Consider the following 19316-nt stretch of genomic DNA (forward strand, 5'->3'; position numbering starts at 1 on the left):
TCAGCTATGATTCTGAAACGCTTCTAAAAATACTATTGCATCCATAAAATTATTAAATTTAAAAAATAATCAAAATAGTGAGACTGAATTGTTGCTTTAAAGCCATTACGATAACAATTTGAATTTGTTACTAAGAATCTAATAGCCAGAAATGCTTTCCCCTTGTAGCCTGGATTTGCTTTCCCAATGTTGTTCTGGTGGATTTCCGCTAGCCATATGGTAAGCCATCCCACCAGTATAGTCTTAAAGGCAATTTTTGATTTAAGGCATGTGAACCGGTATAATTTCATGAAAAAATCGAAGTCGTGTATATCCTTTTGAATGCATTTACCTTTTTTTCAGAAATGTACGAGCGAGCCATATCCCTAAAAGAAAAAAACCCCGATCTCAAAGTGCTACTTGGTCTCGGTGGATGGGCGGATTCATCTGGTGACAAATACTCTCGAATGGTTAGCGACAAAGCGAAAAGAGCACAATTTACGACTCACGCAACTGCCTTTTTGAAAGCTTACGGTTTCGATGGATTACACATTGATTGGCAATATCCTACATGTTGGCATCTAGATTGCAGCAAAGGACCCCAAAGTGACCGTGAAAACTATGGAAAACTTCTAAGGGTAAGTTCCTAATCTTAGAAAAATTTTAAGGGGAAGTTGTCAATCTGCATTTTTATTTGTCATATCTTACAACTCCAAAGTTTCCTTAATGCTCATTTCTTTAGTTTAAAAAAGCGATTAATTAAACAGACGAAGTTAAATATAAGCGTTTAAAAATAAATAAAAATAAGATTTCAGTTCGTGTTAATAAGCTATTTAATGCAATATATATTTTTTAGGAATTGAAGAAAGTTTTCCGTGGATCAAATCTTCATCTATCAGGATCCATATCAGCTGACAAAAAAATCATAGATGAAGCTTATGATGCTCAGGCTTTAAGTGATAGTCTTGACCTTATATCCGTCATGGCTTACGATTATCATGGGCCTTGGGAAAATGAGGCTGGGTATATTGCTCCTACCAGGTCTAAGGATGGAAATGATGTGGTAAGCTAAACCTAAATTTGTGTTAAATTATGTTTATTGAGAAAAGGGGATAGGGGGTTGCGAATTGGTATTTTTCAATTTGTTTTTTGATCTGACTATATAAGTTGGAAAAAGCCCTATCTACCCGTAAGAGAAAAAAAATCCACAGTATATTTCAAATGCCTTTTTACTTTTGATCACAAATATCACTAATTCTTAGATTACCATTACCGCTCTGATAAACTTATAGATAGAGAGAATACTTTCGGTTATCTGACTTCTTCCTGATAAGTATTAATATGTTACGATGAGGGAGGAGGGCCTTCCTTCCAACTATAATAGAAGTATAGTGGTCTTGTAAAGGGCCAGTAGACAATTCAGGGAGACACAAAGAGTTCATTTGTAAAAACCGTTGTTGCTCAAAAGCTTCTCATACTTTTTACTGGTTTAGTATTCAACACGAAATGACGTTTTGCGATCTTTTTATTAGCCCAAATTTTGACATAGTGACAAGGGGTAAATGCAATAATTGGTAAAGCATTTAGGGCTATTTGTCTTTCCTATCAGACATTATTAATTTGGTGCAATGGTGAGGGGACAAGAGCACAAACGATTCATTTTTATATTTTGACATCTTCAAACGGAATTGTTTTGATTGCAAATTGTAATCCAAAAAACAGATGTATTATATATAGTATAATAATGGTAATGTACCAGTTACCAGCACTAAAAACATAGTTTCGGCTTTCAGCTAAGATAGTTTCGAACTTTTAACAGGCGCATGTGTCGAAAAGAACAACACCAGCACCATCTAATGCTTAACGTGTTGATCCTCACCTGTCCTAAATTGCTGTATACATGTCTTTTCATGGGTTTCATATTTTAGGGGAGATAAAGATAACATAAATTTTTGTCACCATTAAGCCTACCACCTCAAAAGTCAAGAAACTAAACCTGGGCATACTTTGTGAACATTGGATTTCGACATATAATCTAAAAGCAAGAAATAGCTTAATTATGATTTTTAGTGAAAATTCATCTTTAACTAAATAAATTGAGGATTATTTTTATCAGTGATTAAGTTTTCTTTGAAATTTCTCATTTTTTTTTGGCCAGACGCTATGCTGTCAGTGGCTATAGTAGTTTTAATCCCTATCTTCCCATGTAACGCCGTCGAAGATTTAACTCTCATAAGTTTCAAATTCTTCTAGTTGCAGCCAAAAATAAAAAAAAGGCATACCAATATAAAGTGAACGTGCAGAAAATTGAGATATTTTGTAATTTTGGCATAATTAATTATACCATTTAGTTTTTAATTGCCAAAAAGTAGACGTTTGCAAAAACTGGAGATAAATTGTTTCTAAAAAAAGTTGGTTTGTTTAGTTTCAAGAATTGTCAGAAGCATTAATATCAACTAGTTAATTAAATACAAGCGCATAGTTGGTTAATTTAGTATTAGATAGTATTCAAGTTTTTAATACATTCCTTGTCTTCTAGGAGTCCACTATGCGTTACTTGGAATTTAAAGGCTTCTCGACCAATAAACTTCTTGTTGGCATGTCCACTTATGGCAGAAGCTATTTACTTGCTGAAGAAGGTGACGCATCGAAGACTTTAGGCTCTGGCTCAGCAGGGCCTTATACAAAAGAACCCGGGCTTATGGCTTACTACGAGATTTGCAATGCAGGTAAAATAAATTTGGTTCTGCTTCAAAGCTTTTGTTTGAAAGTCAAATAATATCTATTCGGCAAGTTAGTAAATAATGGCCAAAAAAATTGCCAGTATTGCCTGTTAATACAAGAAAGAGCACGTCAAATCAAAAGGCTAACGTATTGAATTGAAAATGCAGACCTTGAAGACCTGCTAACCAGTTTTCAAATTAATAAAAAATTTCTTGTCTAATTTTTATATTAATAACTCTTAAAGATATCAATTAAATTTTCAAGTGTATTTTTGGGCTGTATATCAAATATAATAGCAGAATATCAAGATTTATTTAGTGGCAATGTTGATTTCCCTTTTACGCTCGTTGTCATCGCGTGCAACAAAAACAGCCAATTTCAAGAAACAAGCATGGACTTTGAGTGCGTTCTAACAGCAGGTGACCATATAGAACATTATTATTTCAAATAATGGTGAGCAATAGAGAAAAATATATTAGTTTAAGTATAAGTAAGTAAGTAAGTTTTATTGCGCTGAAGTCTTAGGGCCATGGCAATGCAAAACAAAAAAGAAAATTAACCTTTTTAAATGTCTTTATAAACCTTGAAAAGAAATTCGATTTACTGCTTACAGCTAATCGTTTTCTGGTTATTGGTATTAACCTTTTCATTACAGGTTATGCCAGGGCTATTGGTTGAAGGACAGGTAGGCGTGTTCCAGGAGTGATTCGTAAGTAAAATGTATGATACAATGAAGTTTGGAAGGACTGACTTCTCTGGTATGAAAGATTTACCATGGACTAAAAATTTATTTTAAAAAGTTTTAAAAGTGTCTGTCTTAAAATTCATTATTAAATAAAAAAATAATTGTTTTGTAGCTGAAAGTAAGAAGCGACATTAAACTTAAAACGAACAGAAATTACTCCGTATATGAAAGGGACTGTTCCCTCTTCAACGCCTCGCTCTTTGCGCTAAAGTTTGACTCTTTCTCTCAACTCCACTTTTTACAACAGTAAAAACTTTAGCGGAAAGAGCGGGGCGTTGAGGAGGGAATAGCCCCTTTCATATACGGATTAATTTCTGTTCGTTTTAAGTTTTAATGTCACTCCTTACTTTCAGATAAAAAAAACTTGTTTTGTTTATCTGAAACATATCAAAATATAAATAAAATATAAACATATAAACTACAAATAAAAATGCAAATCACTAAAATCTAATTGTTTGCTCCATGGCCAACCTGAGAAATCGTTTAAAATTTTTAACACGTATTAAATGGGAAACTATGTATAAGTTTTCAAAGAATCCCTGCATTCTGGCTGATTTCAGCTGGAAAAAGTCAACCGTTTCACATACCTAGGCTCCCAGCTTTGTACTGACGGATCTTCTGACGCTGATATCCAACAGAGAATACAGAAAGCGCAGACAGTCTTTGCCTCCCTTCGGAAACCCTTATGGAATCGCCGCGAAATCAGTGTCCAAACGAAAGTTCGAATTTACATGGCACTAGTCCGCACCGTTCTCCTTTACGGGTGCGAAACATGGTCGGTAAAACTACAACAAGAGAATACACTTAAGGTGTTTGAGCATACTTTTCTACGAAGAATTATCAGAGTACAGGTACGTGACCGTATCTCCAACGTGAATATACGTCGAATGTGCAATATTCAGAGAGATGTTGTGCTCACTATTAAAGAACGCCGTTTGAAATGGTTGGGCCATGTATTACGGAAACCGCCAGAGAACCTGCCTCGCCAAATACTTATAGTTGAGCCTATTAGCTACTGGAAGAAACGCCAAAGAGGACAGAGGAAGAACTGGTGGAACCTGGCCAAGTCAGACCTTGAACCAATCGGGGGTTTCAGAAAATTCGGTCACAGATGGTCAACACAGTGGCTCGCTTTTGCAGAGCAGCTGGCACAAGATCAAACAACATGGTCCAAGAAGGTCTCTAAGATCATCGATGCCGGGCGAGGTGGAAACGCCTGATTCCCGCCACAAGTACAAGTAAGTAAGAACGAAAATTAGATCCTGAAAAAGATTTTGTTGTCTTTGAGCCTATGAAGTACTCAGCAAAGCTTACTGACATAAAACACAAGAAACAGTAATTCTAAGGGGGCCCTAAATGACTTTAAATCTCAGTTATGACAGTGAACCAAATATAAAAGTATTCAAATACCACCCATTTACTGTGTCAAAGCCGTTATAGCTGATTGCAATATCCTAATGGACACTAGAAATAAAATTAGTTTCAATGTTTCTATAATTATCTCTGTTCTGTTTATTTCAGCTAAAAATCTAGACTGGAGTCAAGGAAGGAATAAGTTGGGTTCATTTATCACTCAAAAAAGAGATTGGGTCAATTACGAAGATGCTGAAAATTTTGAAAATAAGGTAGGGTATGAAGACTATTTGATACTTTACTGTTTTTAGTGAACTTCTTTTTTTGATATCCTAATGCTATTTATCTTATTTAATTGCTTTTGGTTATCATATTTTTTCTCTTCTTTTACTATTATTTAAGTTACTTGATACCTTTTTAAAAAAATTATATCCTTCAAAAGAAACCGAAAAATTATGATTTTTTCCTTTTTGCTATCCAATTTAAAGGGCTGTACACTTTTTTAAGCTTGTTTAAGAACTACTTTATCTATAATATATACCTCTTTTTTTACACAAGTATTATCTGTGGTATGCCCCAGAGCAAAAAGTCCAGTGTAATGTGTACTGTTTCCGAGCTCGTAAACAATCTTACAATAAATTAGGCATTTAGTGAAAAAGAATGAAAGTTGAGTCAAATATTAATTGGGCAAACCCCTAAAACTACAGATGTAAACAAACAAGATTGAATGAATCCAAGTGAACCTAAATTTAGCAGTAACTAGGAAAATATTTATATTTTAGGGCTATTCAAATTAAGATAAATTGAAGGATTCTTCCAAACTTCACAGTCAGGGTTTGTCTTTAGCCTCAAGTTACAATATATTTTAGGATATAATCGTTAGAATAAATACTGAAAACAAGCGAGAATCTGGCCCCTTTTTTTGTCAGCTTTAAATTCTGCCAAAGAGCGATAAACCGAATCATATATTACGTTTTTTTACTTTTGTGAAAATACAGTTGTTGCAAAGCAAATTTATTTTTTAAAGCATTCAAAATCAAACAGTTTGGGGTAACGAATTGTTTGATAACGAATGTGGTAACGAGCTGTAAGTAAGGAGTTACCGGGCACAATAGTAACCAAAGTTCCAAAAAGGGAATTTTCATACCAATAGATACTTCAAAAAAAATTGATCTTTATGCTGGTTTTAAACATATAAGGTTCATGCAGTTTAGTCTTACCAATCAAAGGTTACGCGCCTGCTAATATTTGCCCTATTTTTGAAAAAAGGGAGAAACACCCTCTAAAAGTCATAGAAACTTAATGAAAATCACACCATCAAATTCAGTGTATCACAGAACCCTGCTGTAGACGTTTCAAGCCCCTATCTGCAAAATGTGGAACTTCGAATTTTTTGCCAGACGTAACATCATGGATGTGTGTTTATTTGTTAATTTTGTTGTTTTGTTTTTTCCCCAGGGGGATCGTATCAGCCCATTGATCCTACAATACCACGAAAAGGTTTATTCGAACGGAAATTAAAAATTCTAGTGCCCTTTTTAAGTGACAAAACAATTGGAGAGCAAACAGGCCCCCTCCGACACTCTTTTTTCCCCAGAGTCACTTGATCAAAATTTCTAGATAGCCATTTTATTGGGCATAGGCGAGAAATTTAATAACAATATCTTTGAGGATTAATTAATCCCCCACAGTCCACGGGGGAAGGGCTGCAAGTTGTCAACTCTGGCCATTGTTTACGTATAGTACTGGTTATTGGGAAGCATACATACATTTTCAGGGATTTTTTTATTGGGGGGGGGGGTCGGGGGAGAAGGTTGCGTTGGACAATCTTTCCATGGAGGATGTTTCAAGGGGCAAGAGAATTTTTCATTGAGGGGAAGCCAGATTTCCTAGAATTATTTAAAAATATCAGAAATTAAATTTAACAGAAATCCGGTTTCTGTTAGCTGAAAGTAAGGAGCAACATTAAAACTTAAAACATACAGAAATTATTACTTATATGAAGTTTGTTACGTAAGTTAATTCATAAGTTACGTATATCTATTACTAATAAAAACTTTCGTAACTAAAATTAAAAGTCGTAGTACCCTTTTTAAGTAACCAAAAACATTGGAGGTCAACTAGGCTCCCCCACCCCTTTTCCTCAAAGTCGCCCGATCAAAATTTTGAGAAAGCCATAAAAAGTAAAACTAATATGCAATTTTTTTTGCAATTATTCATGTACGATGAGCCAGAATAAAAACCTGCATTAATTCAAAAACGCTCAGAAATTAAATAAGAAAAAAGTTTTTTTTTTAACTTAAAGCAAAGAGCGACATTAAAACTTAAAACAAACAGATATTATTCCGTCTATGAAAGGGGCTGTCCCCTTTTCAACAACTCGCTCAGTGCACTGAACTTTGCCTCTTTCTCATGACTCTATTTTTTTAAACAATAAAAGTTTTAGCATAAAGAGTGGGTGGTAGGTGTTGAGGAGGGGACGGTCCCTATCATATACGGAATAATTTCTGTTTATTTTAAGTTTTAACGTCGCTCCTTACTTTCAGTTAGAAAAAAACTGATTATTTGTTATTTAATCCTTTAAAGAATCCTAAAAGGATTTTCATACAAAAAGATAGAATATGTCGTTGCTAGTGTGACCGAAAAAAGAGGACACAAAGTGTTTTAAATTAAACATGAAACTTTCAAAGTCCTGAAAACTAAATGAGATGGGAAAAAAGGACCGAATTAAAGGATGGAACTTGTTTTGTTTGAGCTGGTGGAATTAAGTTGCTCAGGCCAAAATTAAGAATATTGCTATTCTTTTTGGTAAGGTGATTTATTTTCGTGTTATTTAAAACTCACTCGGAGAAATGAAGTTTGATTAATACTAATGAAAAAAAAAAAAAACAAATATCATGAAAATAGAATAATTTATAAGCAAAATTATGAAAACTACAACTTGGAAATTGAGAACGCAGTGTTACACTTCCAAACATGTTGCATCTCGTAAGAGAACAAAGTTATGGTGTGTCCATCGATGCAGTATTTTGTTTTGGGCAGCAACCCCTTATCCTGGAACGATATAATTTTCTGTTCTTCGGTCCTTGGCAAGTCCCAAATCTTAATTTGGTAAAATTCTAGTTAATTGACTTCTTGCTATCTTGGAAAGGGTTTAGGTTAGGAAAATAAAACTTTCAGGGATGGGTCTACGGGCTAAAGTATGTCCTGGGAAGGTGTTTTAAGGTACCCGCCTCTACTCCTTCTCCCTCTAGAGGGCCCTGAAATTTGCCTACATGACAGGTCTACACCTATTGAAATTTTGACCAAACAATATTTTACCTTAATTTTCGGTTACTATTTGCTTTTTCTCTGCCTTTAGTTCTAAAAATGCAATTCCTGTTATTTGAGTAGATTGAGCCTTATCAATGTTTTTTTTTCAAAATTTAGGAAATGTATTTGCATATCTTTAAAACCTTATAAAATGAAATTGAGCAAAGTTATGAAGCTGAATACAATTTTGTTGTACTTCAATTAAGCAGAAGATCTATTTTGCAAGGTTTCAATTTTATAACACACATATTTTTATAAGTCATCAAAGGTCAGGCCCCTCTAGATGGAGAAGGAGTGGAGGTAGATGCTTCAAAATACCTTCCAGGGACATACTTTAGTCTGTAGATTCATCCCTAAAAGTTTAAATTTCCTAAACTAAACCCTTTCTGAGATAGCCAGAAGTCAAGTAACTAGAATTTTACCCTTAATCCATGTTTAGACACTATATTCTATCACTAGTCAAAGCAAACTAAACGGTGTCCTCAAGAATCGTATTAATAATGAACTTTTCTTTGTCTTTGAGATGGTCAGCTGAAGCCGAAGCTTCCAATTCAATAATTCACAAATGACCTTCACAATTTTGCTAATAAAATATTCTATTTTCATTATATTTTGTTGTCACCGAACTTCACTCCTCGCGTGTGTGGTAAGATCATGCAGGTTAATATAAATACACGAAGGCCAAAACCAAGGTATATATGCTAGTTCTGGAGTTATTTGGTTGTTTTACATTTATTTTTTAATAGGCATATGCTCCGGGGGTGATTCCAGCACGGGGATACCATAGGTAATTTACGGTAGGCACGCCACATGCCTGGGTAGGGAATTTAAAGTGCGGAAACTCTTTAGGCAAGTGTGTATTCTCCTGATAAGCCCTTGTATTTGGTACGACTTATACTTACTTACGACACGACTGCCTGTCCATGGATTTTTCTTTGCGGTTGATTATGTATGGCTATGCTGCTTCACCTATGTGATTGGATGAATGAGTAGGGTTAAGGCCTCGTTAAAGTACTGATCTCTGTTAATTACTAAAGTAGGAAAACAGTTTCCCTTTCTCCTTCTGTTTTTTGTTTGTTTATATGGTTAAAAAATTTTATATTCTCTATTTTTTATTATTCATTATTTATTATTTACTATATTTTTTATTATTTATTATATTTTGTATTATTTAATATTATTATTATTTTTATAGGATATATTTCTTATGTTTGGTTTTATGGTGTGTGTTTGTTTCTGTGTTTGTGCTATTGCACAGGTGATTTCTTTTTTACTATCATAGTCAAGTACCAGAATTTTGTTTTCCCCTTTTTTCTTCCATCTTACCGATACCTGATTATATCAAGCTTCGACTCTTTTCCTTTCTAATTAATATAAATTGTTCGTGTTTAACGTTCAACTTCCACGTGTAACCTCATTAGATTGGTTCTCTCCTGAATTATTTCCAAATTTTTCTGTACAGCACTTAAAAGATTTATGTCAATCCCAGGAACCTGCTTTATAAGAAAAACCTTAGTCCTTAATTACTCCTTGAACAATTATCATGTGACTGGACTCGCAACGTTACATTAGATTCTGATTAAGAATCAGCATAAAGAAATCACAGGAATCATCTAAGGTGAAACAGAAACTTGGAAAAAATAGATTTAATCAGTTTTGGAGCATTTTGATACATCAAATTAGATTTTATGAAATTCAAATATTTGAACACGAATTATTATGAAAGAGACAAAATTTAAAAGTAATTCATGAACAAATCCTAAGTATATATTTACATTAAGGGAAAGAAGTCACATTTTCAGCCTTATGTACGGAAATTTGTCCAATCTGGAAGTTGAATTACTTAACTGCACGCATGTGGGGTTTGCTTTCTATGTTTGATTGACGTTTCTGTTATTGACGCATTCGAATTTCAATTGGTTGTAGGATTGTACTAATATAAAGTAAGCAAATTAAGTGACATTTGAGTTTTGTGTTAGCTTCTTGAGGAGGGAGATGGAGAAGTCATATACAAAGGAGTCTATTTTTAAATTAGATAGTATAAAATTCAAAAATTTAAACATCAAATATTATAAAAGAGACATAATCTAAAAGTAATTCATAGAAAAATTCTGAGTATATATTTACATTAAGGGTAAGAAGACACATTTGACTGCATTGGAATTTTCAGAAGTTTTTTTCTTTTATTCAAGCACTCGAAATAAATTCTTTCGACAATTCAAAAGGCACTATGTGATAGTTATTTAACAATTTGGATCTTCCACCCATGTCCTCAAGCTAAATAATTTTTGTAAGTTCATCTGGTAAATTTTAAATTATTGGATTTCTTAGATATTCACAAGTCTGTCTTTTTTCTCATTAAAAATAATTGTTAGAAAATAAAGCTAGTTATACCAAAATTTGGTTTTTTAGTTTGTGGATGCTTCAACAATCCTTCCTAGCAATTAAACATAAAAGTCCTTTTTCGACTGAAAGTGAAGAGTGACATCAAAACGCAGGGCTGTCTCCACTTCAAATATGTGAACGGGAAATTGTGCTGTTTAAAGCAAGTGCACATCAACAAGCTCTTCTATCCTTAGAATCAGTGGCGTAGTTTTGTCAAAATTACGAGGGGGGGGGGGCAAAGCGGAGCCAATTCTCCCAAATCAAGTGAAAACGACACTGAAACCTGAATTATGACCCATTTAGTAACATAAAGGCAAATAAATACTAAAGAAAACTGATCTGTTTCTGTGGATGCTTGAATTATGCAGGCTTATCTTAGTTTTGACAAGATTTTTGAATACACTAAATTTCAGCGGGGGGAAACTGGAGTCTCAGAGAGGCATTTGTCCCCCCTTTTTGTTCCACAGAAAAATACGTCCCTACTTGGAATACTGTGAAAATCTCTTTTAATTTCATTCCAGTTGCCTCTGTGCTTATGCTGTTGTTCTTGAAGCACTGGGACACAAAAACAAATTTTAGCATAAAGAGCCAAATGTTGTGGGGGAGGCAGCTCATCCTCCTCTGGCTGTTTAAAAAAAATAGCTGTTGACAATGCTGAAAAGTATTGTCCGGTTTTTCCATTCTCGCTTTAAATTTATTTCAATCACCGCAGCCTTTTGTTTTGACTAGGTAATTGAAAACCTTTCAACTTCAAGGTTTTTGGTAACTGAAAACCTTGAAATTACCGTAGCCCAGTCATGGTCATACCATATAGGCCTTAATTTATAATTAGCTTACAGACAGCTTGTGTTTTGACTAGCTTCTTGTTCTTTTTCTTCCATGCCACCAGCAAAGGTTTCCTAATGCAGCTGAAGCTGGTATTATGGTTATTTATGTCTGTTTTTTTTTATTGCTTCCAATGATTTACACTGTTAATTTTAGGTAATTCATGGCTGTTTATTTGCTCATGTATTTCAATGGTTATTCTGTATCGTCTTCGATCTATTCAGCTAATAAATCTTTGTAAAACAAACGGATAAAACCTATAATTTGATCATAATTTGTAGGCGGATTTCATCAATCAGGCAGGATTTGCTGGAGCATCAGTATGGTCTTTGGATATGGACGACTTTAATAATATCTGTTGCGAAGAAAGCTTCCGCTTAACAAGAGCTATTGCAAGAGGATTGGGCTTAAGAAATGACACCTATAAAAAATCCTGCACTACTCCTGTGGTTGTAACACCTCCTCCTGTTGAATTCGAAGAAGACTGGGATGACGGTATGCCTATTTTTCTTGATGACAGTATTCTCTGATTAGATCCTTAGTAAAATATGAATTTGTAATGATCCTTGAGGTATACCGTTGGCAGATTATATAGCATTGCTTGAGAGTCTTCCAGAAAAAAAAACACGCTTTAAGCCCCTATTTAGTGTAAAAGTCAAATTTGTTGTAAAGTGGAAATATACACAACTCGTTCTCAAATGAGTAGAAACATAATACAACCTAAAAATCTGTAGGAAGAGAATTTATTACTAAATTCATAAGATTAACTACCGTCTAACTAATGACATTTGGAGCAGTGGAAAAAGAACCAGAGTTTCCTTCTATTATATGTCACAAAAAACTCTTTCATATGAACAAATGTTTTACAAACTGCAATGTTTTGAGAAGCTTACTATCCCCTTGCTGAGTGCTAGTAAAATTCTCTCTTTTTACAGGTTCAAATACACCAAAACCAACCGATTCAACACTGGTACCCACATCCAAGTGGCCAAGACCTAACACACCGACCGAAGGCACAACGGAACAAAGTACAACACAACCACCCAAGACCACAACGACACGTGCTACGACAACACCAAGTGCAACAACAACCACACGTTCTACTACAACAGTACCAACCACAACTACCTCCACAACAACAAAAGCCCCTACTACAACACCAACTACTACAACTTCAACAACAACGACAGCCTCCACTACACGTACAAGCACAAGACAAACAACAACTACTCAAACAACAACTACTACTCAAAAACCTATAGCTCCTGAGAGTTGTATCCAGGAGAGTATTATCCTGACCCCTCTGGTGGCTGTAATAAGTTCGCAACTTGTGTTGGTGGAAATCTCATCATGATGAATTGTGCTCCTGGATTAAGTTGGAATGCAGATGGAAAATATTGTGACTACCCAGAAAATGTTGATTGTGAGAGGGTTGCTTCAATTGCCGCAACTATGTCTATGAGCTTTACAGCTCCCGTTGCTGCACCAGCAGTGACACAGAGTAGTACAGATAAAAGACAAGAAGTGACTCCTGGCACAGACGTCAATTCAAGTAAGTCATAAATCTCTATTCTTATTACTAAAGTTTGGCTAGTGGTTCAATGTAAGAAATATTTCGTTCGCCAGTTGGTAATGCAAGCAGGGTTGTCACTCCTGGTGATTAATCACTATTTTTAGTGACTTTTTATATTGCATAAGCAAAAAATTACTACATTTTCACATAAGTCACTAGATTATTGAAGAAAATCAGTAAATCAACCAGAATATCACAAAAATTTGGTGATTTTTTTGTCAACAGGTGGCAACTCTGATTGCAAGTGCTTAATTATCCTTTTAAATTTGAACGGAGAAACATATACTATTGCATAAATCTTTCATACTTGAGGTAATGTGAAAGAGAATTCACTTATTTTTACACTGCTGTTGTCTTTGAGTATTCATTCTTGAAACAATGAGAAACGCAAAGGTTGTCTTAACTCTACCTAGTTTTTTATTTAGAAACTTAAGTTTAAGTAGCTCTAGCAATGGCGCAAAATTACTAAAATGGTAGTAGTTTATCCCTATATACTGTCTCCTCGTAGAAACCATGTCATAATTTTTTTCATTTAAATCTTCAATCATCGGGTTTCTTTAAGCAAGTGAATCCTCCAAATGAGGGAAGGTCAAGAGAGCTAATCCTCCCCAAATATAGACGTGGTAGGCTTATCAAGGAAAGCTGTATTGTTTGGGCTGAAATATCCTTTTTCAAGGCTTCTACTCCCCGCCCACACAGGAAATTTTTCTTACCCCCCCCCCCCCTAACGGTGTTTGTACAACTATAAAATAATGAACATAAATGAACAAATGGTCCATATATCATCTTGTAATAGAAAAAAAAAATTAAAAAAGCACATTCTTTAAGTTAACGTGAAGAGAATAACATCATATTTTATGTTTTAAAGTTTCCCAAACTGTATTAGTGCGACTTCATTTTATAATTGGATAAATTTCGGAAAAGAGAGCAGTTAACATTTTATCTCAAGAAAATGAGACCAAATTTTCTTTCTAAAAAAATAAATGCATAATGTAGTGGGTATATAACATTGGTTTAAAAAATAATGTTTAAACTCAAAAGTACAAATTGGGCAATTTATAATTTTTTTTTGTTCAAAGGAACCCCCAGCAAGGGATGACTAAAAAAAGGCCAGCGTCTGCTATTTTCGAAACATCACCGTTTTCAAGAAAAACATGCCCACATAAATCCATTTCCTACAGGAATCACTTCGTTAGTAGCAACTCATGGAGTTAGTCAAAATCCTGAAATTGCTCTGATAAAAACTATTAAATCAAGCGAATTGCACAACTGGTGTTTTTCCTGTTCCAATTTTACAATCCAGGTGTAGTATTTGTTATTCATAAGCAGCTTTCAAAGTTTATGCCTCAGTAGTTATATGACATGTTTAAACTAGTATTAATTGCCATTCTTTGTAAGTTTGTTTCATTAGACATGGTTTATTTAGAGTTGCTAGTTAGCGATAATTAGAAATACAAAAATAAGACGAAAAATATATGAGTTCTCTCAATTGTAACCAAACTGTTTTACCGTCGCGTTAAAGAATAAAAATGATAGCCCCTCTAGAAAACTAATTGTCAAATGAACCGTGTTTAAACACTATAAAGGGTCCCTAACATCCAGCCAATCACTAATCTGGGAATGTTTTTTCAGCTGAAGCCTGAAGGCATGCAATATCCTACTGAGGATATTGCATGAAGTTAGTGGGTATTATTACAATTTGTCAAACTTCATAAGTAGTTTTTAAATTATACCCCAATTTATATAAGCTTTCTTGCTTTTTTAAGGGGTAGCGGAACATAAAATGTTAATTTTGGGAGAGGGGGCGAAATAAAATTTCTCTGTTCCTCACAAAAGGGTGTGAGCTACTGTCTTTTTCTTTCTTATGCCTGTCGTCTGATAGGCTTTTCTACTAATTCCATTCCCCTACCCACCTCCCCAAAGAGAGTGGATTCGGTCCGGTTATGTCAATAGCGTATTTAGGACTTGTGCTTATTCTTCCCACTAAATTTCATCCCGATTCTACACTCTAAGTGTTTTCTAAGATTTTCGGTTTCCCTCTCCAACTCCCCCCAATGTCACCGGATCCAGTCAGGATTTAACATAAGAGCTCTGAGACACAAGGTCCTTAAATATCAAATTTCATTAAGATCCAATCACCCATTCGTAAGTTAAAAACACCTCGTTTTTATTTTTTTATTTTTCCGAATTATCAAATTATGTCCTCCCTCCCCTAAACTCTCCCAAAGAGAGTGGATCCATTCCGGTTATGTCAATCACGTATCTAGGACTTCTGCTTATTCTTCCTACCAAGTGTCATCCCGATCTCTCCACTCTTAGCGTCTTCCAAGATTTCCGGTCCCCCCTAACTCCCACCAATGACACCGGATCCGGTCAGGATTTAAAATAAGAGGTCTGAGTTACGAGGTTCTTCTAAATATCAAATTTTATTAAGATCCGATCCCTCGTCCGTAAGTTAAAAATACCTCTTTTTTCTAATTTTTCCCAATCAACCGAATCACCCCCCCAACTCCCCCAAAGAGAGTGGATCCGTTCTGGTTATGTAAATCACGTATCTATGGCTTGTGCTTATTTTTCCCACCAAGTTTCATCCCCATCTCTCCAGTCTAAGCGTTTCCCAAGCCTTCAGGAATCCCCTTCAACTCCCTCCAATGTCACCGGATCCGGACGGGATCTAAAATAATATCCCTGAGAAACGATATCCTTCTAAATCTCAAATTTCATTAAGATCCGATCACCCGTTCTTATGTTAAAGAAACCTCGTTTTTCCTAATTTTTCCGGATTAACCGTCCACCCACTCCCCCTCCCCCCCAGATGGAAACGATTATCGAATCAGAAAAATGATTATTTCTAATTTAATTTGGTCTTGTCCCTGATACGCCTCCCAAATTTCATCGTCCTAGCTTATCTGGAAGTGCCCAAACTAGCAAAACCGGGACCGACAGAGAGACAGACTGCCAGAAATTGCGATCACTATAGGTCACTAAAAATGATTACCCACTCATAAAAGCCAACAATATTAAGTTCAAATTAAGCTATAAGTCAAATATTTTGTATACGTATTTTTTTTTGTATTTTCAACTTTCATTCGCTTTAAAAATTTTGTATTTCTTTTCTTGATTCGGTTCTTATTTTATGTAACGCTCAAAGGGTTGCAAATATAGCCATTACAGCAGGTGTTTACAAACTCAAACATATGATAATAAACGCCTAAAAAGGGTTGATTGAGACTTTAAAATGGTTATACAGTTTGAATGCACGCCTCTGTAACTTGTTTACATCTGAGAATTCTGCGAAATGTATGGTAACAGTGCTTATATTTGGCTTATTATATTCAGCCCTTTATCAGTTCATTGCTTGCTATGGGTGTTGCTATTTGGGATTATGATAGCTTTCGTACTATTTTCTCTTATTACCGACACAGTAATTGCTTCTCCAATAGACAAGTGTCGGTGCGAATGCCAGACTAAAAAATACGAAAATTGTAAGCAAAAGTTTTATATTTGGTGAACAATGAGACAAAGCCGCAATCACTGTGATTGTGTGCACCCGCAGAAATAAATTTAAAAAAGAGGGATATTTATAAACAATTAGGGCTCTTGAAAAGGAAACATATTAAGACGCCAATTCTTACTTCATAATATGCAGAAAAATTGTTACCTAATACATTTTGAAGCCGCTCTCACTACCCTTTAACCCCAACCACCCCTCCCCCTAAGGCGTAAATAGAAGGCCCAAATTACATATTTCCCATGTATTTTGCCATGCGTTTCAACCATAAATTGAAACGCCGCCGAAGAAATTAAGAAACGGAAAAACGCGAGGGAAATATAAAATTTGGGCTATATATTTGCGCATTAGGGAGGAGGGGGGTAAAGTATTTTGAAAGTTGCTTCAAAATGTGTTAGCTACAAATTTTCTGCATATTATGAAGTAGGCTAAGAATCATTTTCTCTAACGTGTGTTATTTCATTTTCTGAAAAATATGAAATTTTTTCTGGCAAAATTTGCTCTGTCGAATGTACCAAACTTTGGCCCTTTTTCATTTATTGCACGTCTTCTAAGTAGATACATGTCTGGTTGCCTCCTCCCAGTGAGTGCCAATGATTAGGAAAATTCTAAGGTAAAATTCTAGTTAATTGACTTCTTGCTATCTCAGAAATGGTTTAGGTTAGGAAAATGAAACTTTCAGGGATGGGTCTACAGGCTAAAGTATGTCCTGGGAAGGTAGGAAGCAACTACCTCCACTTCTTCTCCCTCTAGAGGGCCCTGACCTTTGATGACCTTTAAAAATAGGTGTGTTATAAAAGTGAAACCTTGCAAAATAGATTTTCTGCTTAATTCAAGTACAACAAAATTGTTTTCAGCTTCATAACTTTACTCATTCCATTTTATGAAGTTTTAAAGATATGCAAATACATTTCTTAAATTTTGAAAAAAAACCAATTGATATGGCTCAAAATTATACTCAAATAACAGGAATTGCATTTTCAGAACTAAAGGCAGAGAAAAAGCCACTAGCAACTGAAAATTAAGGTAAAATGTTGTTTTGTCAAAATTTCAATAGGTAATAGACCTGTCATGTAGGCAAATTTCAGGGCCCTCTAGAGGGAGAAGGAGTGGAGGTGGGTACTTCAAAATATCTTCCCGGGACATATTTTAGCCTGTAGACCCATCCCTGAAAGTTTCATTTACCTAACCTAAACCATTTTCGAGTTAGTAAGAAGTCAATTAACTAGAATTTTACCAAATTCTAATTTGAAAGAACATGTACCTCTTCAGGTTTTTTTTTCTTATTTTCATACACTCTTTACCAGTGCCATTAAAGGAAAGGGTATTTTTTACTTAATCTTTTGAGACCCTTGGCAAGTTTAAAAAAAAACTAAAAAAAAAGTCATAGAAACGTCGACCTAAGAATTGTTTTTAAATGAAACCGGTGTGGATCCAACTGAGTGGGATAAGGAGAAAAAGTAATGAATATATACTAATTAGGACACATTAGGCCCGTTATTGGACTAATTAGTCCGCTAATATCCTACTTGTACTGACAGGGAAAAATTTTTTAGAGAATAAAAGAACTCTCATTTTACTTCTCAGACTGTTTCTTTTAGAAATACAAAGTTGTGGTCTAAGAAATTTGATGAAAATAGGTTATCATGAAAGTCTTATAACCAGTATTTGGCTGAAAAATTCTAGCAACATTGCAGCTGGATAGCTCTTCTGAAGGAAATATGGTAGTAAAAAAAAAAAAAAAAAACGAAAAACAAACAAACAGCACAATTAGATACCTTATTTTAATCTATTTTACAATATTTTTGTCGCATTGGTGACAGTGTACCCCAATACCCCTAATGGTCTCAGATACAGTCCTGGTATATATATATATATATATATATATATATATATATATATATATATATATATATATATATATATATATATATATATATATATATATATATATATATATATATATATATATATATATATATATATATATATATATATAACAATGGAACAAAACAACGGAACAATTAAATCAATTCAAATAAAATTTTTTCTTAAACTCTATTGTAACTACTCAGGCGAGTTTATCGACTCATGTTTTTATCGAGTTTATCCAGTCAAAAATCCAGCTACCTATCATGTGACGCTTCACGATATCAAAGACAACGAAGAAATCAAACAGTTCGTGGTGCGACCCGGAGCGACCCGGCTCAATTGTAACGAAACTCTAAAAAACGGAATTTTGATGCTAAAAAATACATCAAAAGAATCGAATTTTCATGCTGATTCTAAATATATAAGTTTCATCAAATTTAATCTTTGTCATCAAAAGTTACGAGCCTGAGAAAATTTGCCTTATTTTGGAAAATAGGGGGAAACACCCCCTAAAAGTCAAAGAATCTTAACGAAAATCACACCATCGCATTCAGCGTATCAGAGAACCCTATAGCAAAAATTTCAAGCTCCTATCTACAAAAATGTGGAATTTCGTATTTTTTGCCAGAAGACAGATCACGGGATCCTAGAATCTCGCAAGAGGGCTCATTCTAACGGAATTGAAAAGTTCTAGTGCCCTTTTTAAGTGAACAAAAAAATTGGAGGGTACCTAGGCCCCCTCCCACGCTCATTTTTTTACCAAAGTCAACGGATCAAAATTTTGAGATAGCCATTTTGTTCCGCATAGTCGAAAACCATAATAACTATGTCTTTGGAATGACTTACTCCCCCACAGTCCCTGGGGGAGGGGCTGCAAGTTAAAACTTTGTCCAGTTACATACAGTAATGGTTATTGGGAAGTGTACAGACGTTTTCAGGGAGATTTTTTTGGTTTGGGGGTGGGGTTGAGGGGAGGGGGCTATGTGGGAGGATCTTCCCTTGGAGGAATATGTCATGGGGGAAGAGAAATTCAATGA

General features: G+C 34.8%; 1 protein-coding gene across 1 annotated transcript in view; it reads left to right on the forward strand.

The window, feature by feature from the left end:
• LOC136027672 (probable chitinase 10) overlaps positions 1-19316 on the forward strand; it is a 231098-nt gene that overhangs the window by 72868 nt on the left and 138914 nt on the right. Inside the window, 7 exon segments of the mRNA XM_065705119.1 lie at positions 343-617; positions 836-1042; positions 2519-2708; positions 4970-5073; positions 11605-11818; positions 12259-12674; positions 12677-12875. Coding sequence (XP_065561191.1) covers positions 343-617; positions 836-1042; positions 2519-2708; positions 4970-5073; positions 11605-11818; positions 12259-12674; positions 12677-12875 — 1605 coding nt within the window.

This window comes from Artemia franciscana, chromosome 5, assembly GCF_032884065.1.
Source record: "Artemia franciscana chromosome 5, ASM3288406v1, whole genome shotgun sequence".
In the NCBI taxonomy this organism is placed as follows: domain Eukaryota; kingdom Metazoa; phylum Arthropoda; class Branchiopoda; order Anostraca; family Artemiidae; genus Artemia; species Artemia franciscana.